Here is a 22256-nt window from a genome sequence, read left to right as displayed (position 1 = left end):
CGTCCCCTGCATTGGCAGGCGGACTCTCAACCACTGCACCACCAGGGAAGCCCTGAATCTGTCTGTTTTAACAGGATTTGGCAGCCCAGGGACTGCTATGTAACTGCCCCTACTCCTATACCTCAAAAAGCACACAGGAGACAGAGGCACCCAATTAGATATGCATTTATTGTCCTTGGTATGTACAAGTGTCAATGCATTATTCATCACCCGCATGTTTTATCCACTTAATTAAATCCTGTACTTGCTCAGTGCTTAGCCTGCGTCCCTCCAACACAGGCCCCGTGAGGTCCCAGAAAGCACTGGTCTTAGCTTAGTCCATGCAAATATAATAACATTAACAGCTAAAACTCATGGGCTTTTTTCTTGTGCCAGGTATTTTGCTAAGCACTCCATTCATATCTCATTTAAATCTCAGAGTACCACACTGAGATAGGGATCGTCATTATCTCTATTTTACAGGTGGGAAAACTGAGGTTTGGAGAAATTAAATATCTTCCAAGAGCCAATTAGCTAGGGTCAGAAAAACCCAGGTAGTCTGGCTCAAGCCACTCTTTGAACCAGTCCCCTTCACGGCCTTATTAACTGACTTCTGACTGTTATTTCAGGTTTGCTGGTGACCTGTGCTCATGCTCACTACAGGCTAAGACTAAAAACCCTCTACTGGGGTTTCCCTCATGGCGCAGTGGTTGAGAGTCCGCCTGCCAATGCAGGAGACACGGGTTCGAGCCCTGGTCTGGGAAGATCCCACATGCCACGGAGCAACTAAGCCCGTGCGCCACGACTACTGAGCCTGTGCCCTAGAGCCTTCGAGCCACAGCTACTGAAGCCCATGCGCCTAGAGCCCGTGCTCCGCAACAACAGAAGCCACCACAATGAGAACCCGCACACAGCAACGAAGACCCAACGCAGCCATAAATAAGTAAACAAATAAATAATAAAACTGTAAAGAAAACCTCTATTGGCCTCGGAGTGGTCACTCCTAAAGCACCTGTTCTCAGGGGCTCCATGTCTCCGCTCTAACTCCACCTCACTCCCCCACGGCACTCTCCCACCATGCAGCCGGCACTAGCTTAGCTTTGCACACCCTCTCTCCTTTGAGCCTCACAGCCCCCCTATGAGGTGGGCAGGGCAGGCCTTTTATCCCCACGCAACACAGGGAACTGGGCATAACAGGGATGGAGAGACTTGTCAAAGGGCACTGCAAGCATTTGCTACAGTTGGAATTCTAGCCCAGTTTTCTAGAGCCAAAGCCACCTCCTATTGCTGGTACTACATCTCAAGGTCATGATGAAGAAGGGAAGGAGACTCTCTAGGGTCCTTGGGTCTATGGCTTGTCCTCCTCTCACCGGAGGTCAGAAAATAGCTCTCTGGGATTCTCCAGAATGACTGACAACGGTGATTCCTTCCCAGTTAAGACTCTCCCCTTAATTATCTGTTCCTTCGGGTTATGCAGTTCCCCAAACTGGTCTTATGCTCAAAGCACAAATGTGCCCCAGGGGAGAGTAACACAGTAGCTTCCTAATTCTTTCATGTTGAGAGAGTTCACAATCCCTTTGCGACAGAAAGGAGCCCACCGAGCTAAAAGTGAGGCAAGGTGAAGGGTAAGGGAGACAGCAGAAGGGAGGTGGGGCCCATAAGTCATAGAAAACTCCTTTAGAGTTTTGCCAAAGTTGGTCCAGCACACTGCAGACAGACTGCTGAGTTCAGGGACTGGGAGAAGGAGGCCTCTGTCTTCTCTTTGATCTTCTCTTCTGCTCTCTCTCCCTCACACTCATACTTGTTGATCTGGTGGTGTTAAAGCATGCCAGGATTCAAGAGGGGGTTCAGGTGATCAGGGTGGGGTTCATGGGGCTTTCTTGAAGGAAAGTCAGAGGCAGTCTGGTTGTTCATGAGGCAAACTATTCACCAGGGTCTTTAGAGTCAAAGGAATAATCCCAAAGACTAAATTCTCAAAGAAGTTCATCATTTTTCAGCACAGCTAACTTACCAGTTACCTTATGTGACCTTGGACAGATGGCCTATCCTCTCCAAACTCAGTTTCCTCAACTGCAAAATGAGGCTAGAAGAGACCTACCTCCTCAGGATTGGGTGAAGATCAAATGAGATAATCTAAGTTCTTTGTCAACTCTAAGCCAACAGAGAGATGTCATTATTCCTCATTCACTAATCACCTTTACCCCTAATTGGCTGTTGTACACAAAGTGAGTACCAGAATCTGCCATTAAATTGTTTTATTGGAAGAGATAAAAAGGCAACACAAACTGAAAAAAAGGTTAGCAGAAGAGAGCAGACAGTCCTGGACTGAAGTCAGCAGCAGCCTTGACGAGGAAATGCCAAGTTCTCTAACCTTTGCACCACACCTCAAAGGGCATTGGCCCCTGACTCACAGGTAACACAAATATTTTTTACTCCAATGTATTTCTTCGTTCAATACACTCATCCCGCTTTCCCTGGGTCCTCTCCACATTTATCAATATTATGACTGCCTTGTAAATAGTAACCTGAGTGGGATAAAAATACCACAGTCACTTATTTAAAATGCCAGCTTCTGGGTTCCATACCTAGAGACTCTGGGGTGAGCCTCACAATGGGTGACCCCAGACCCATTCTTTCAGACCCTCTGCATCAGTTTAGGTAAGTCCCAAAGGGCACAGACTGTGTCATTTAACTACCCAGAATATCGTCAGTGCCCAACACTCAGAAATGATGCTTGCTAATAAACAAGAAACACCAGGAAGTCTGAACACTTGCTTCTTAAAAGACGTAACACTTTGTCCCCAGTATCATTTCACAACTTCAACCAGTTGCATAATTCCCACCCCTCCTTAAGAACGAAATTCCAGCCACGTCAGTTTTCCTGTAGTGAACTTTTCGGACACCCCCAGGCTGGATTAAGTGGCCCTCCGTTGTGGTTCCACAGATCCCAGACCAGACCAGCACTTACCTTATATTCTAGTTGTCAACTTAACTGTTAATCTTCCCCCCACTAGCAAAACGTCTGCCCCCTTCCCCGAGGACAAGTGCTGTGTCCCCTTCTCTCTTGTGTTTCCACAATCTAGACTGGTGATCGGCACTAAATCAGCAGTCGTTAATGAAATGAACCACAAAGGGTATGGAATGGGATGGGACAGGTGATAAACACTTTGGAATGGAAGAGGGATGAGAACCCTCTGTGATGTCCTAGTAGCTGTGCTTTGAACATCTTGCAGGAAGCCACAAGAGAAATGGAGGGCATGCCCCAGGCCACAGAGGAGGATGTGCCTCCCCCGGGTGCAGGGTCTGCTCGTTACTTTCCTCTCTAAAGTTGCGGCCTTGCTGTGTGAGAAATGTGCCAGCAAAGCAGAAAGGCTGCCCGCTCTTGCCGGCAGACTTTTACATAGAGATGGAGACCACGCACTGGAGAAGCGGCAGGCAGGGCGGGGCTTCCTCTGGGGGAGGCCAGGATGAGGAGGTGTGGCCTCATTGTGTGGCTCTGGACTCGGGATTGCAGCCCCAGGTCACAGGGAATTTTGTTCATTTTATCCTACTAATCCTCACAAAAGGCACACCTCAGCCCCCTAAGAAAGGAGCAAGGCATAAGAATTTTCCCTAGTGGAAGCCCAACTCCTTTCATAGAATGACATTGGAGGAACACACACAGATTTCCCATATCTTGAGCCCAGTGAGACCCTGCAAGGGACCTGCGTCCATCTCCCTTCTTCTGTTAGGCAGAAAGGCTGTTTTGAGAAGACACTTTCATTCTCTCTTGATGACCTGGCTCTAGAGACTGAAAAGAGCTCGAGTCCAACTGACATGAAAAGAAACTGGTTCCTTCAGAAGAACAGAAATGCCAAACTAAGGGCCTCCAGAGTCTCTCAGCCAGAGGGCAGTAATGAAGCTCTCACCCATCAATCTGTCCCCAGAACAATCCTGAACTCCTTCCAAGGCTCCTGCAGATTCAATCCTGGGTCTTGTCATGGAAAGAGCCCAGAAGTAGACTCCTGGCTCTGTCATTATCTAGTTGTATGACTGGGCAAGCCACTTCACTTCTCTGGATCTGCACCTCCTTCTCTGTGAACGATGGATTTGGATGAGACAACCTCTAAGTATGCTCCCAGCAGTATGATTCCAGGATGCCATGGGGTCTGTGGTGCTGGGACCATATTGGCATAACTGTCTTGCCTGACCATTAGCAAGAATGGCATCATTGGTTTACCTCCTCCCATCCGCTCCACCCTCCCTAAGTGTTACTGGAAGACTGGTGTCTCTTAACTTCTGTCCCTCTACCTACCTTCCAGCCACATCTAACTCTCGTCCTGTCCCCACTACCAGTGTGTACAACCTGTGGAGGGGAAGTACAGATGGATGCCGCCAAAGGTCATCAGCCACTTTGTTTTGACCCTCAGCAGCTCTGGCAAAGGACACGGCAGAATTGCTGTTGGGGTGTTTATGAGGATTTCACTCACCTGCCTTCTCATCTTCCGTTAGCTGACTGAGTTCACAGAGATTTGGTTCCATTTTGGCATCCCTAAGAGGAGAGTTGAAGCATGAGAGGGACAAGATGGATTTTTTTTAGGGCCCTAAGCAATATGATGTGAGTAACCCCTCATGTTTTTCTACGAGAAAGAGTTCTACCAACGGCTGATGGTCAATGACATCAGCAAATCAACCCCCTGCTCAGGCTCCTCTGATCACAACTCCAGTGCCCCCCATTCAGATGCTCTTCACCATGCCTTCCTTTGGGCAACTAAATTCTTACTCCCTCCCCTGCAGGGGAGTGTCCTGCAGTACTCCCCCCTACCCCCAGCTGATCTGGGCCCTAACTCATTGGTGCTGACTCAAAGAAAAGCAGACCCCTCAGGCGGCCGGAGGGTGGACCTGGGCCAGAGCCTGCAGGAGTGGGCAGGAGGGCAAGCAGAGGCGGGAAACCCATCAATCAGCCTGTCACCAAGTCTTTGCCGATCCCCTCCCCCACCCCCTACCGGGACTTGGTCCCATGCCGAGCTGCACAGTGGGGTCCCAGAGAAGGAAGGGGAGAAGACAGGAGCCTTTATTTTGTAGCAGCTAAAGATGTAAAGATGGAGCTCATTCTTTTTGGGGGTCCATCCCCAAGTGTGCTAACCCACCGTCACTCACAGGAGGAAGGTCTGAGTACTGCCGGTAAAGGCCGCCACGGTGGAGTTTAGGGAAAGGGGCAGCCAGGGTAGAGTTTTGAATCAGTATTTGCAAAGTTTTAGACATAAGAGTGAGATAATGTCAGTTGTTTATAAGAAAGAGAGGAGGCAAATGGAAATTATGAGCAGAGTTTAACGCCCTCAAATCGACACCCTTGGTGCTACCATTGCCACCGCCCCCCCCCCTTTTCTCTCCTACAGGCTTGCTGGGTATGGGGTAACTCCTTTGAGTTAAAGCACTGTGTTTTTAAAATGTCCCTGCTAAAATGAATCAACTATGCCTTTTAACCCTGTTAGTACCCAGGATTGCATTTGCAGAGAGGGAATACAGGCCCATAAAAGATTCAGGGGCACAGAAAAGTGACTTTGGGATGAGAAGGACAGACTTTAGAACCGCAGAGCCCTAAGCAGTGAAATCGTGACTCAATGACTTAACCTTGTGTAACTGAACTAGGGGCAGTGAGTCAACTCCTTTGAGGCTTAGTTTCCCCATCTAGTGAAGAGGAGTAAAGCAGAAACCTCCACGGGGCCTCGGTCGGAGAGGCACAATACTAGCACTGCATAGGCACTCTGATACACAGGCACTGAGTAAAGAGGAGAATGGGGAGAAATGAGCTCGTGGGCAGGGAGCGCCAGACAAAACGGCACTTTCTCGTCCTTCTGAGGCCAGGCTTGACGAGCAAAACGTATCCAGGGCTCCCTCTGCTGTCCATTCCTTACACCCATCTTCCATCAGATACAAAGTGCCCAGGGTCCTGAGCCTGGGGCGCAGAATGGGCTCGTGCCCTAATTTAATCAGTGGAGTCCTGTTTGCACTTTGTTAACGTTATTTCTTGAAAACTTTCTTTCCTTTCCATTCTGCTGTTCCTTCCCTAATTTTATGCCTTTGTCTCATGCCTAGGTTGGCCCTCCCATCACCAATATCCTTCACAATATATCACTCTCAAAAAACCTCAGTCTCTTTATCTGTAAAAAGAAAATGTTCTCTGAAGTTGAAGCCAGTAAAATAACAGAGTTAAAGTTCGATAACGGAACTTCTAGGTTCAAAGTTCATCCTTTTTCCACATTATCACGTCTCTCTGAAGTGTGTGACCTTAAACATAACATTTAACTTCCCTAAGCTTTTTCCTCATCTGTAAAATGGAGGAAACAATTGTATTCATCCCATGAGCCTGGTGTGAGGAGAAAGGGTGACAATGAAGGAGCAAAGGAGAATCGACAACAGAAACAGCACAGTCAATACTTGCTATGGTCCTAAAGCACAGTGCGTTCAAGTAACTGGAGCAAGTTAGGTGCTTACAGTGGAAACAGAACATGAAAACAGATAAGACTGGAAAGGTAAACAGGAGTCAAGTCATGAAGAGCGTTGGAAAATATGGTCCCACAGTCAGCCAGTGCAGGCTGTCGTGAGGATTACATGAGTTTATACGGGTCAAGCCCTTAGAACACAGTCAGGCTCCCCACAAGGCGCATGTGTTAGGTATTCCTGATAAAACCCTCCCGCTGCTAATCACGACTTAAAACGAAAGCAGGGAAATTTGTGAGCAGAACAGCCTTGAGTCGATGAGTTAAGGAATAGCTGCTTGAAGGAGAAAAGACTTAGAAAAAAGAACATCAGGAAAGAGAAGTGAAGACCCACATCAACCCTGTAATACTGGCCTTTGAATTTGAACAAATTACATCATTTCATGTGCATGTGTGCACACTCATGCACACACACACACACACACACCTCCCTCTCAACAGAGAGAAGCCCCTCTCCTACTGGCTCCCTTTCAAGCTACACCTCCACTCAGCAACCTGTTGGCTCTGCCCAGTGGTAGCGCCATTAGGGCATCTCCCTGCGTCAGTGTAATTTTTTGACCTACTTCTGGGGAGCCACGCTCTCACTTAGGTTCACCCACTGGCTTGTGTCATTGCTCTAGTTACTCAATTGGAAAGCCCAGTGTTTTTGACAGTGCATTTATTTAATACTTTCCTCCTGTACTGACCTTCTGAAAGGGAAAAAAAAATTCTTGAAGACTCTGAAAATGTGCTTAGAGACCTGAACACCCTAAGTTTGACAAATGCTTGATAAATAAAATCTTATTCAATTAAATGCATTATCACTACAGAAGAGTTTTGTTTTTACAACTGGTAAAAAGAGTTTTTAGTATTATTAACAAAATGAAAATACTAAATTAAAATGTTCTCTTCAAACTAGCAAACCCTAGAAAATACTCCCAAGTTCATCTTAAATATATATTAGTGGGTTGTTTGTCCCAAAAGACCTGTAATTATTAAATCCTTTGGTCTCTTTCTTTACTTAGTCTGCTTGGTCACATGATGACATTATGCAAATTTAAAAATAACTTAATACTTACTAAACTTTAATTTTACACAAGCGCTTAACCATTTTATATACGCCCTCAAAATGAATCTTCCAAACCTTACACTTCATTGCCAGGCTATGTTCCTTTCTTGTGGTTATATTGTATCACCCCCTAGCGTTATATATGATGCTTGCAGCCAATACATGATGTCAAATCTCTGATTTACTGAAGGAATGAATAATATCTGTAGATAAGTACTTTCTTGATTTATAGATTAGGTTTCCAAAGAATATATGTAAATCCGTTGGGTTCCAAGGCCAAAGTGCACTATATAAATCTTCAAAAACATCTAGAGAACTAGTGACCATACCATGACACCTTACGGAAGTTGTTTTCCAAAGTCACTGCACAAAACATATAGTGAATATAGTGTTATAAAATCAACAGTGATTATTCTGTTATCCCCTGCTGACATTTCTAGAGATACATCAATGTTTAATGTCAATCCAGGAAAATGCAGCAGCAGGCTTCAGTAATAGAGAACAAAACCATAGACAAAGAGATGGCTCTAGTTCCACTTAAAAGGTTAATTTCTGAGCTTCCCTGGTGGCGCAGTGGTTGAGAGTCCGCCTGCCGATGCACGAGACACGGGTTCGTGCCTCGGTCCGGGAAGATCCCACATGCCGCGGAGCGACTAGGCCCGTGAGCCGTGGCCGCTGAGCCTGCGCGTCTCGCAACGGGACAGGCCACAACAGTGAGAGGCCCACGTACCACACATACACACAAAAAAAAGGTTAATTTCTTTTAATGATTAGCATCTATTACTATTATATCTTGAGCTGCTGAAATAGTTCTCGATATTTTTTAGTTTTTTTTTGCTTCATAGAATTTAATTAACATGTTTTCTAGCTTATAATGACTCCAGCTTGCTGGGTCTTCTTGTTCATTGGCATTGACTTTGTAGAATTTATCAGTTCTCCTTATTTCCTCTAAATTCTTCTATTAATTCTTCAGTGTGCTCCTCAAGAACATCTTCAGAGCCATCCCACCTATTTATCTAGTGTTTCCTATCTTCATCATGGCCCAGAAATGCTAAAAAATCATGCACACATTTTTTCTGTTTAACAATATCAATGTCCCTATTTGTTTCTAGCAATGCTTTTCTGCCTTGAAGTCCACTTTGTTAAATATTAATACTGCTTTTGTTTCATGAATTAGTGTTTTCAGGTTATATCCTTTTTTATCCCTTTACTTTAAACCTTTCTGTATCTTTATGTTTTTAGTGTGTCTGTATCTGATTCTTTAGGTCTTTCTTTAATCTTTATATTTTGTGTATGTAATCCAACTTGACGATCTTTATCTTTTAACTGAAGCCTTTAGTCTGTTTATATGTAACGTTATTACTGATACATAAATACATACACGTGTGTATTTATGTATATGCTTAAATCTACCATCTTACTACGTACTGTCCTACTAGTTCTTTTCCTATCCCTTCTGATTGTTTAATTCTATTTCCACTGCGTTCATTTGTTATACATTATTTTCTATTCTTTTAATGATTACCAGAGATTACAACATATACTTGATTTGTAGTTTGACCTCTTCCAGAACAATCCAAGAACCTTAGAACATTTTAGCACTGTTTACCCCTTCTCAACCTATGTGCTGTTGCTATAATACATTTTAGTATTACCCCCAAATTTATTATTGCTACTATTTATACAGTCTATATTCACTTGTACTTACCTATTTCTCCTTTTTTGTTGACTTTCATTACTTCCTGCATTTTCAAGTCTTAGATTAGTTACTTTCTGTCCAATAGGTGGACCTGCGATAATAAATTGTTTTGTTTGAAACTGTCTTTATTTCACCTTCATGTTTTAAGAATATGGTCACTGAGTATAGAATTTGAAGAGCTTTGAAGATATAAATCTATTGTCTTACAGAGTCTATTGTTAAGAAGTTGACTGCCTTAGTGCTGCTCCTTTTTTTCTACTAGCTGCTTTCAAGATATTCCTTTTGCCTCTGGTATTCATAATACTATGATATTCTTAGGTGTGATTTTCTTTCTACTTATTTTGCCTAAGGCTTACAGGGAGATTCTTGAATATGTGGTTTGATATTTCTTTATTGATTTGGGAAAATTCTTACCCATTATCATCCCTCCTCTTTTTCCTTCTGGAACTCGTTACACACTTGTTATTAGAACTCTTCACTTTATTTCCTATGTTTCTTACACTTGTTCATACCTTTCCATTGTTTTTTGTGCTTCTGGATATTTTCTTTTGATTTCCCTTTCTAGCCACAGATTCCCTCTTAATCTGCATCTAATTTACTGTTAAATTCATCCATGGAATTCTAATTTTAGCTACTAAATTTTTTACAACAACAATTGTTTTGTGTGTTTTTTGGTAATAAAATTCTTAGTCTTGTCTTTTATTACCTTGTTCATATTATGTAGTTATTTTAAAGTCAATGTCTGATATTATTTGGATACTCTCTGGATCTGTTTCCATTGTTTATTGTTTCTCTTGGTTTTTTAAAAAATTTTTTTTATTTTTTGCCGTACGTGGGCCTCTCACTGCTGTGGCCTCTCGCGTTGTGGAGCACGGGCTCCAGACACGCAGGCTCAGCAGCCATGGCTCACGGGCCCAGCCGCTCCGCGGCATGTGGGATCTTCCCAGACCGGGGCACGAACCCGTGTCCCCTGCATCGGCAGGGAGACTCTCAAGCACTGCGCCACCAGGGAAGCCCCTCTCTTGGTTTTTAAAATCAAACTATCTTGTCTCCTTGTACACTTGGTTATTTTTACTTGGGTGCCAGATATCATATATTAAAAAGTATAGAGATAATTGAAGTTTAGAATATCTTTTCTTTTTCCAGAGAGTATTTGCATTTGCTTCTTGTAGGCAGCTAGGGCACTAGGAATTCTAAATTAACTAAATCCAATCATGGGTTAAGATGATTCAGAACTCATCTTCAGTCCCAGTGAGGACTTATTTCTTGCTCACTTCTACTCCCGGTGTGTAGCCTGCTGGAGGAGTTTTACTCCATACTGGGATCTCACCAAATCAAAGGAAGAGCTAATATCCAGGCAAGAACCTGGGCAACTTCAGGGAATCTTAGAGGCAAAAATTCATGATCTGTCTCTTAGGGTATTTCCATTAAAAGACTCAATTCCAGCTAACCACCTCTCTCTGTGTGTGACTCTGCCCAATTTATAAATTCCCAAAAGAATAATTTGTTTGATCAATTATATCAGTTTGTATTATGTGACCAAGGGAAAGGATCCTGCTATTGGTAGCCCCACCATAACCAAATGGAATGAAAAAGGTAAGTTGCTCAAAGGAAGAGATTTGGGGAGACAAAAATGTCTTATTATGGAACATAAGAAAGAGTAAGGAATCAGAGATCACAAAAGATGGGGAACGAATTTGGAGGAGAATATGATTTCAGCTCTAGAAATGTCGAAACAGGTTTCTGTGAAACATCTGATTTGGTCACGGTGCCAGCAGAAAACAGATGGGACACTAAAAGGGGTGACTGAGGAGAGCTGAATAAAGGGACTAAGGTCAACAATGGATGAAGCCTTCAAGGACTAGTAACAATGGGGAGTCATTACCACCCTAGGCCTTCAGGAATACGGGGAGAGTGGTTACTAAATCTCAGAAAGAGCAGCTGTAAATACAGGAAAAGAGCCACCTAAGAGAGCTGAAGCCTTCAGTAGAAGGTCTACCTGAACTAACTCTGCCAAGGAGGAACAGAGGAAATAAACATCATGATTCTGCTTTCTTCTCATCTGCCAAGTCTTCTGCTGGTGCCTCCCATTTATTGAACCTAACCAGAAGCCAGAGAACAAGAAAACACATTGCTACAGCCCATACAAGGCAGAGAATCTCCTGGAGCAGAGCTGGGTGGTAAGGATGATGTATCTGGAGAGACTCCCTTTTCTGCGTGTTGCTTCAGTGGCATAAAGAACCCAAAATGATCAAAGAATTGCCTCAAGATTTCAATTTAAATAGAACCAAGATTGTGTTCCCTGGAAGAAGCATTTCTTCCTTAGGCACTGAGACCTCTAAACTCATCAGATTCAAGGTCACAAAGCAAGGGAAACAAAACATGCCTTCAGTGGGTCAACTGGCATAATTCTCAGTGGTGTAAGTCCCACTTCGATCCCTTGATTTCTTGACCTGTGCATCCTATGGGGGAGAAAGCACCATATACTGTTAGGTTTAAGGCACATACTGTATCTCCTAAAACGGTACCTAACCTCACAGAAAGTTACCGCCCAGCTGATCCTATAACCGAGCCTTTGGCAAACCATTAAGTCTATCGAGCAAACTGTCTCTGGATAACGGGGCACATGGTAAAACAACAGATTTCCGTGAGTGTGAGCCAACTGCTGCAATTCCTTTACTTCCTTCACTGTCAGAGACTACATACATCACTGTACGGGATATCACAGTGAGGAATTAGGCGTTCTGCAAGTCCATGAACATTGATGCTGGCAGACATGTTGTAGGCAAGAAAGACAAATCCACACCTGTAATACACATCTATCCCTAATTAGACAAACTGCTATCCTTTGCGTGATGGAAGGCATCTAATATAATCACTTGGCCAAGTGGCACCCCTAGGGAATGGTGTCACTTTAGCTCAGCACTGGCCTCTTGCAGCCTCTTGCAGTTCACCACTCAGCAGAGGCAACAGTGTCATCCTTGGTAAGGGGAGATCCATCTTTCTGAGCTCATACACAGGCTCAGTCGCCACTATCGTGAGTGTTTTGTTCACGGGCCTCCTGAGCAAGCACCGAGGTGGTGACTGGGGAAACTGCTGGCGTCCACAGAATGGGTTACCTTATTTACCTGCTTAGTGAAAACAACATCCATAATGGATGCTTTCTTGTAGGCATTTACATGGGATACACAGGTCATCAATTCTGTACTCATTCTAAGAATTGTCTACAAATTTGTCCTTGCAACATTCCTGTCACCAATCTTTGATTCTTATTCTTTCCAACTCCAGCTGGTTAAGTCTAGACTCTGGAGCAGGTTTAAGTTGTAGTCCAGGTCACTCTGCCACTCAGTCTCTACAATCTAGCAAAGGGAACATTCCACTTTAGAAGGCTGCTGTGCATTCATATTTTACAATTTATACAATTTATAATTTTATGGACCAGGTAACAGATGGGCAGTTTCACATGCACAGAAACTCTATGTTCTGTGTTCAGGCATTCTACCAGTAGCAAACGAGAGCTCCTTTTCAAATGGATAAGAGATGTTAGAAGCCTCTAACTCCAAACCCTTAGTGCATATGACTCTTCTTTTAGAGCATCACAGAGCACCTCTACCACTAACACTTCCAATCTATTGGGATTTGCTAGGTCATAGATGAGATGGCAGTAACTTGGATTATGACTTGGACCTGTTCCAAAGTCCTTTCTCCAGTCGCCACTCAAAACTGATTGCCTTACAGGTTACTCAGTACATGGGACAGAGCAGCACACCCAAATGTGATGTTTTGTCCCCCAAATCCAAACAGATCCAATAAATATCAAGCCCCCTTCTTAAGTAGGGGTGGTCTAAAGTGAAGAAACTTGTCTGTCACTTTAGATAGGCAGGGTGACCTAAATCACTGTATGCATGTCGAAGGCATGTAAGGTTCACAATACTTCCTGATCTCACTTGGTCCAGTTATTTCATCAGTGTAATGGATCACTCTGATATTCTGTGAGACGTGATCAAGATCCATCAGCATTATAACAGAGAATACGTGAGTTGCTGGCCCTGAAGTAAAACAATGGAAGTATACTGCTGAAGGCAAACTAATTTTGATTACTTTGCATATAGGGATGAGGGGAAACATTTGTTAGGTTAATAGCATGCCAGGGCCAGAGGTGTTGCTTTCCTCCAATACAGAACTACATTTGGAATCACATTGAGATTGGTTATGACCAAGAGCATTGCTCGTGACAATTTCAGTTGTTCAGTCTTACCATTAATCTGATTCCCCAGGGATTCCTTTTGGTTTACTACCTTGGTATATGTTTTAGGTGCAGGGGGAGGGGAGGAGGCAGAGGAGTACAATTCTAGGTTTGTGCTTGACTTTTCCAAAACTAAGAGCCTTCCCTCCGCTGGCCAAGGGATGAATGTAAGTTAATTCACCAGCTACTAAGTATTATCTAGTCCCATTCTACATTCTGGGAGTGGGGTAAAAACCCCAGGATGGGAGGCAGCATTCCACACTACCCACTGATGACTCAATCCAAGATAGCATCTGACTTCCGTAAGCTCCTGTTCTGATCATAATCAATAGGTTTCCATGCGGAAGAACTGAGGCACAATTTACAGTGTATTCTTGTAGCCTAGTTGTAATGTTCTTCAGTGAGTTGCAATTTGCAAGGTGGTCTGAAGGACAAAATGCAAGAAGTGTTACTTTTAAACTAGACGGTTTGTAAGTTTAGAATACAATTCCAGTAATAAGTTTTATGTTATGGATACTTGCCCTTCTAAAATTATAGCCAATCTGATTTCCTCTTGGAGATTTTTCTTGTCATGTGTAGTTTTGATGAGACGGTTGACTAAGGTGCCAAGGGACAGAAATGTAACCTCAACTAAGCCAACTGGACCCTCTCTTCAGGTTTTTGATTCCAGAATAATGCCCAAAATAAATAAAGGGGGCTTCCCTGGTGGCGCAGTGGTTGAGAATCCGCCTGCCAATGCAGAGGACATGGGTTCGAGCCCTGGTCTGGGAAGATCCCACATGCCCCAGAGCAACAAAGCCCGTGCGCCACAACTACTGAGCCTGCGCTCTAGAGCCCACGAGCCACAACCACTGAAGCCTGTGCGCCTAGAGCCCGTGCTCTGCAACAAGAAGCCACCGCAATGAGAAGCCTGCGCACCGCAACAAAGAGTAGCCACCGCTCAATGCAACTAAAGAAAGCCAGCGCAACGAAGACCCAATGCAGCCATAAATAAATAAATTTATTAAAAAAAGAAATAAAGGGGACTCTCAGCTCCTCCATTGATAACTGTGAAGATGCCCTGGTTTCTTCATCTTACAAACCTAGTCTTTTTCTTCTAGCCTGTGAAGCACTCAATTATGCTCCAGTAAATATCTCTTCTGCTTTAGTTAGCTTGAGTCAGTCTCCTACATGCAACCAAAAAACTAACTGAAACAGGCAGGAACTGGGGCAGCGCTGTGATCTTGGCAGGAGTCCATGAACGTTTTCCAAAGCTTAGTGCTTTGCCTTAGTGCATCTGTGCCATTTGATTCAAATTCTCTAAAAAGAAATGATTGGAGGAATTCCCTGGCAGTCCAGTGGTTAGGACGCTTTGCTCTCACTGCCAAGTGCCCAGGTTCCATCCCTGGTTGGGGAGCTAAGATCCTGCATGCCACAAGGCACGGCCAAAATATATATATATGATTGGTTCCATTTACTCTATTATTTGTCCGTCCCTTTTCAATAGTGCTTGGGGAAATTCTTTTATGATTCATGTGCAAAAAGCAGCCAAACCATAACTTACTTTCTCCACAGCCTGGAGTAAGCTAAAGAAAGACTAATCTACAATTAGAATAAAATACTAGGTGAAACACCTGGAAAAGTTATTATTTCTTGATCCTTAGCAAAAATATCCTAGAATGTAACCCCTGACAGATCCACATGACAACTTCAGATAAAACCACAAGCAGATGGGATGCAGCGGAGTAAAACAAACCTTCTCCTTACAAGGAACAGCACAGAAGTCCAAAGAATTTTAGCTGTAGAGTACTCCGGATTATGGGTATGTCACACTGTCACACACACACACACACACACACACACACACACACGGCATATTAGCTTCCTGTATCAAAAAGTCTTGCTTTAGCTCCTCTTTTCCTTGGGATCAAAAATGTACTTTATAAAAGCTTCTCAGCCCAAACCTCACATCTCTTCCTCCTTCCCCAACAACGTAACTCATCCTCTTGTCACAGGCAGTTTCCCTCCTGATTCCACCTCTTTTCTACTGAAATACAGCACCACTATCTCCAAACTTAGCACTCTTTCCCTCTCCAAGATCCAGTTAGTGAGTGTTCTAAAGCCAATTTTACCTAATTTGTTGTTTGAGGGGGAAACTAGTATATCCTTTCTACAAATGAGGAAATTGAAGAAACAAGAGTAAACTTGTCCAAGGTCACTAGCTAGTAAGAAATTTAAACTCCTACTTCTGACTCTAGAATCCATGTTTTTAACCACTATTCTACATTTTCTTGTTCTTGTCCTTGTCCTAATTTTGTTCCCAAATTAAAATTTTGGGAACATTTTGCAGATTTTGGGTAAAGAAAAATTAGCATTTTGATTGAAACTGCCTTATATAATTACTTTACACTTTTATCACATAAACCAGGAGTTTGTAAATGTTTAATGTGCCAAGCTGTTTCACCCCTGCTAGCAAACTTAAAGAGCAGTGATCATATCTTGCCCTTATTTCAGGGAGTGGTCAATGCACACTGGTTTAATGTACGGTCTCTATCTTCAATTAACCCCCTTCTTCACTGGCTGAACCCACAAATATACCTGAAGTTCTTTGGTGTCAGCCATACCTCCCACACTCCTTGATACTCCTTCTCAAGGGTCCTGGCTTACAGAGCTGACGGTGGCATGGCATTAACTTGACCCCTGACTCATTTTGACTCACGTATCCCAAAACATATACTCAAAGTTTCCCTTCCCTGTTGTTGAATTCTGGCCCAAAGTGCTATCAACAACAAAATGGCTTTTGGTTTTCCAGAGGGAGACCGTTAACAGTGAAATTTTTAAAACTCTGTACAGATTGCTTGGCTCTGGTTCTACTCCCAAACTGCTGATGTTATTTCCAATCTTAACTGAGTCCTCCCACAATTCCTTCTTAGCCCATTTTTGGTCCCAAAATTCAGTCTCTAGTCCTCGTCTCTCGCTAATAATCCTTTGAAACAAAGCTCAAGTATCCTCAGCCCTCACCTACACACCCAAAACAAAACTTGCAATTAGATGTGTTCCTGTTTGGGCTTTCTGGTGACCTGTATACACACAAATAGCATTGGGTTGGCCCAAAAGTTCATTCGGGTTTTTCCGTAACACCCTTAGGAAATATTTAGAATACAATGAGATGGCCTGTAAGCTTAGAGTCTAGTGAGGAACACAGGCATTACTCTTTATACCCTGATGCAAAGTCAATTAAACAGCTTAGAAAAACAAAGGCTCAGAAAACCACTGTAAAACCAAGCCAAAGGGTGGGGAAGCAAATTACAAAGGGACACACTCTTGAGCCCAAAAAACAAGGCAGCCTAGTACAGGGAGAAAGCATGGATTAGGGGTCAGAAACCTAATTTCCAGTCCTACCCCCTACCAGTTGTCTCCTGTAGTCTTAGAAACGTCACTATTTTTTTTCTTATGAATTTATTTATTTTTGGCTGTGTTGAGTCTTCGTGGCTGTGTGTGGGCTCTCTCTAGTTGCGACTAGCAGGGGCTACTCTTCATTGCGGTGCATGGGCTTCTCAATGCAGTGGCTTCTCTTGTTGCACAGCATGGGCTCTAGGCACGCGGGCTCAGTAGTTGTGGCACAGGGGCTTACTTGCTCCATGGCATGTAGGATCTTCCCGGACCAGGGCTCGAACCCATGTCCCCTGCATTGGCAGGCAGATTCTTAACCACTGTGCCACCAGGCAAGCCTGAAAAGTCACTATTTTTTTAGCCACAAAAATATTTACTGGGCTTCCCTGGTGGTGCAGTGGTTTAGAGTCCGCCTGCCGATGCAGGGGAAAACGGGTTCGTGCCCCAGTCCGGGAAGATCCCACATGCTGTGGAGCGGCTAGGCCCGTGAGCCACGGCCGCTGAGCCTGCGCTCCGCAACGGGAGAGGCCACGACAGTGAGAGGCCCACGTACCGAGAGAAAAACAAAAAAAAACTTACTATTTCAACAGCCTTCTAATTGGTTTCTATGCCCCCCACCCACTCCTCTTAAACTATCATAAAAAAAACAACTATGTCTAGGCCTATCAGCTCTGGAGCCAAGAATGCATGGGTTGAAATCCCAGCTTCATCATTTACAAGTTATATAACTTTGTCACGTGTAAATGAGATTATCTACACTTCATTAAGTTGCTGTGGTATTAAATAATACTCTATGCTTAGAATACCCAGGCTCAACAAATGTTAAATGTCACCTTACCATTTTAAAATTCTAGTAATTCTCTATTGCCTACAGAATCACACCCAAATTCCCAAGCAAAGTAACACAAAAGCCTTCAAATAAGACTCCAATTAGTAATCCCAGCTCCCATCACATACTCCATTCTACTACCAGGCATTACGCGGGAAACTAAGCAGAGAAGTTAAGAAACTTAACATACACCATACAACTACCTAGGCAGTTTGGCTGAGTTGGTGCTTCTTAACCGCAGCCACCTAATGCTTATTCAACTCCCTAAGTGGATCCAAAATCCCATTCCTGCAGGTCTGTGTCAAACATTTCTACAAGGTCAGTGTGTGGTCAGACAAAACACCAAGTTAATAGGCAGTGTATGTCATCCTACCTTCAAAATATTAAAATCTATATATTAACTGTGATTTTAAAACAGTTTGCGTTTTTTGAACCAATGGATCTCAAAGAAATCTAACTGGCAAGAACAGACTTAGGCTCATATTTTTATGTCATGTACCATTTGACTATTGAAAAAAACTGGATTATGACAACCCATCTGAGCATGTTCTTCCAACAAAAATTAAAAGAATTTTAATATCCAAGTCCTTTTTTAGAAAGCAAGTTAATGCAATGCAAATAAGAACGTCTAACTAATAGAATTAACAACAAACCAAAGTAATTTTGTTACATAAATTAACCCATTTATTATAGGCTAGCAACGTATCAAATGGTGGCGCTTCTACTGGTCCTTCAATTCCTTCAGTCTTCTGATGGCAGACTTTACTGTGACGGCAGAAGTGGTGCTGGAAAGAAAAACAAATTTGGTTCCAAAACTAGTTAACATGTAGAATGGCAAATGAGAAATGTGCCTCATTTTTACATTACAATCTTAATGATGATGATGACATCTATTAACAGCCAGTCTTCAGAACCTGAAGAATTAGGTAATCTCATGCATCTGATTTCTCAGACAGCAGAGCATGAAATTAACATGAAGGAATGACTACAAGAGGCTGACTAAACTCATTAAAAGAGAACGGACAGAATGTCCGAAGAAACTAATAAATTGTAAGTTGGTACGGTGAGATATCAAGAAAACAATGACTAAGGCAGTAAAGCAGACTACAGTACATTGTGGAAATGACAGGAAGAATGTTTTGCCACAACACTCAGGAACTGCACCTGAAGAACATACACCCACCCCACCCCCACGTGGCAGATGAATGCTGATTTAACCATCACGGCCAAGAGAGCAAACAACTCCCCACTTCCCCTTTCATCCTCACAGACACTCCCACAGGTGCTTTTATGTATATCCACATTATCATTTCAACATTTTCCAATGTTTTACATTGTTTCCATTTTAAATTTAAATTTAACAAAAATCAACAACTTCAACTACACTAGCCAAGTCCCTTAACTATATGTAAGTGACTAGTGTATTGGACAGCACAAGTCCACACACTAGCTAGAGGAAAAACATGTCAACCTTCAGGGTCAGCAATGAATTCCAAGGTTAGCGGCCTTCAAGAGTGGCCTGAGTTTCCAGAAACGGATCAACTCAGGAGTCCACACAATCAATAACCAGCACAGAGGTTTATCACAGCAATAAATATCACCTGGCCCTTGTCAGTCACAAAGCTGAAAAAGTCCAACCAATACTGTTTAGAGTGGCAAAGGCGTGGCGGCCCAGATGGCCTCAATACACATACAGTAATAAGCTCACTGACCTCTTAGTTTTTATAAAAACAGCCTGCCACACAAGCGTTCAGCAGTCAGCCCAACTAACAGACCTGTTAAACAAACCAGCCCATCCAGCAACAAACCTGGAATTTCGACACGCTCCGAACACTTCCAAATACCATAAAGAAATGGACTCACTTGTAGGTCCACGCACCACCAGCTACCGTTTTCATGCAGGAACCACAGTGCCAAATGCCCACAGCTCGTCTCTTCATCTTGGTCTGTAAAAGACAATCAATGTTTCCTATTACCAAAAAAGAGCCTTTTATATAATAAACATCCAGGGGTCTAAATTACACTAGAAAACTAAAGCTGGTGTATTTTATGTGGCTATTCATGTTTTTTCTAATTTCAAGTTCGCTGGTGCAAAATTTGCACTCACCACGGTGACACTGCCAGGGATGTGGAAGACCCTTCCCTCCCCCCAAAACAAGCATTGCCATAACAGTACTTTTGCACACAATAAACATACAAATATTTAACAAAAATCTCTAGCAACATCAGTAGACAGAGCGTGTCCCACAAAGCAGGTTTGGTTTCGGCTGGGGCTGCCAAATAATTTTTCCCCCTTTAGCTCCCAAATAGTGTTCTTTAAATGAAAAGCGTTTGACAAAACCTGAAATTATAAACAATACTCTTTTCTCGTAACGGGTCACCCATGGTATGTGCAACTCTAACCGCTCAACAACTTAGAACCAGCAAACCATTTATAAACTTCCTTCAAGAGAGGGCTCACTTCAGAAGGAAACCTCCCCTCCCTCTCCCCGCCCCCGTCCCAGCGCCCATCTTACCTTGCCACAGAAGGAGCAAGTGTACTTGGCGTGCTGGCTGATTTCAATTTTCTTCACCATTTTCCTCAGGGAGGCACCATAACGGGTCCCGTATTTGCCCACGATTCCGACCTTCTTGGTGCGTTTCGCCTGTTAAGAATGAGATAAGAGAGAAACCAGCGGTATTAGGACCAAGAAACGGAGACTTCGCCCCTCCACCAAGTCCCGGGGCCTCCATACGCCATTCTTCCACCCACCCAGCCCCCGCCTGTCACGTAGCTCCCCCCACTCCACCCTATCCCGGCAAAACCAGGACCGACGGTGGGCCCGGTGCTCCGAGGGCACCCGGTTAACCCGGCCGGACGCGCCAGCCCCCCGCCAAGCTCCCCCGCCCATCCGCTCCAGGCCGCGTCCGAAAGGAGCGGCGACGGTACAGAGGCCGGGGACACGGCACAGAGCGGGCGAGCAAGAGACGTAGGTTAGGACGAAGAAACAAACAAAAAAAAGGATAGATGCAAGCGGATACACATCTAGGCCTCACCCGGGAGCAACACTCACCATGACGCAGCAACATAGGTCCCAGCCCAGAGAGGAAGTAGCCAACTGCGCAGGCGCGGTTTTAGGCGGTCAAGCGGAAGTGGAGGGCTGGGAGGCCCAGCTAGGAACTGAACTCTATGGTTCGGAGGTTTTTCTCATTCCGGGTGCCTCCCGGAGGGTGTGGCTGGATGCTTCTGAGACAGGTTTACTCTTTCACACGTTGTAGCAACAAACTGTGTAGCAGAAGCACTTTCCCACATCGACATTATCTGACACATATCTCACGAAATCCTGCAAAGCAGGTACGATTTCCGTCATTTTTATGGACAAGATTCAGAATTTAAGTGACTTGCTCACTGGCGCTTGGCTTAGATAAGGGCTTAGATCTTATGATTCCAAATCTCATTGCTTTCTACAGTATGCCTTCTAAAAGCGGCAGGCCCTGTGCAGGGGTCCAGCACAGAGGTGACGAAAGACCAAGGCTCCACTCATAAGTTACAGTCCAGCCAGAGGAAGCCATATGACCACATTAACAAGTTATAAAACCGATCAGAGCTCTGAAGGAAGGAAGATGGTTCCACCGACTCCTAAAACGGAAGAGCCTTGGGTTCCCTGAGGAAAGTCAGATCCGAAGGCTGGGGAGGAGTGAACCATGTAAGTCTTTCAGCTTCTCCCTCCATCTCAGTTCTGATGGCCTACCTCCCGCTTCATTTCAGAATCCACTCCCACGGCCCCATCCTCAGCTGTCAGGTCCCTGCCTGAAACCTTAAACCCCAGCATCTCACTCTTGAACCACATCTATTATCTTTCCTTCCAGCTCCTTCATAAGGGTCAGCAGAGAAGAGCTATGTTTCTGGTTAAGGCCAGGAACTGAAGGGTATGTTCAAATAAAGAGGCTGGGAACATGTAGAACACGCTCTTGAAAGTTTTGCTGCCTTTTCTCAGAAGATGGTTACGCCCGAGGAGAGGAAGCTCAGAGAATTTTGAAATAAAAGTGTAAGGGAGGATCCATGATTTAGGAGCTAAGAAAGACCATGAGGGCCGAAAGGCATTGTGGGATTACTTGACCTTGTTTCCAGTCAGAATTCAGGTTAAAAACTGGCTTCACGGGCTTCCCTGGTGGTGCAGTGGTTGAGAGTCTGCCTGCCGATGCAGGGGACACGGGTTCGTGCTCCAGACCGGGAAGATCCCCCATGCGGTGGAGCGGCTGGGCCCGTGAGCCATGGCCGCTGAGCCTGCACGTCCGGAGCCTGTGCTCCGCAACGGGAGAGGCCACAACAGTGAGAGGCCCGCGTACCGCAAAAAAAAAAAAAAAAAGAATAGGGGTGTAGAATCTCTCCGGGGGAGTGAGACAGGCTGCGGCCAGGGACCCTTTGCTGCCGCGCTTGCACCTGGACACACCTCTCCTCCAGCAACAAAATACAAAGAAACTGTATGGGACTAAAACTAACTGCGTGCATGACCAGGTGGGGCAAATTCTGGACAAAAGATACAAAAGACGAATAAAGCCCAACTGCCATTTCTGAAGAGCCAGGAGCAAAAACTGGGTGAAGGGAGCAAAGGCAGGGT

General features: G+C 44.2%; 1 protein-coding gene across 1 annotated transcript; it reads right to left on the bottom strand.

The window, feature by feature from the left end:
- Positions 1–18194: 18194 nt before the first annotated feature.
- RPL37A (ribosomal protein L37a) lies at positions 18195–20744 on the bottom strand. The gene is made up of 4 exons (XM_082841050.1): positions 20709–20744; positions 20172–20300; positions 19519–19601; positions 18195–18440 (listed from the first exon to the last, which is right to left on the bottom strand). The coding sequence occupies exons 1-4, from the start codon at positions 20709–20711 to the stop codon at positions 18377–18379; spliced, it is 279 nt and encodes a 92-aa protein (XP_082697176.1). The 5' UTR covers positions 20712–20744; the 3' UTR covers positions 18195–18376.
- Between the last annotated feature and the right edge of the window lie 1512 nt (positions 20745–22256).

The sequence above is a fragment of the Leucopleurus acutus genome, assembly GCF_964270905.1.
Source record: "Leucopleurus acutus genome assembly, chromosome: 6".
Taxonomy (NCBI): domain Eukaryota; kingdom Metazoa; phylum Chordata; class Mammalia; order Artiodactyla; family Delphinidae; genus Leucopleurus; species Leucopleurus acutus.
This window is presented reverse-complemented; position numbering and strand designations above follow the sequence as displayed.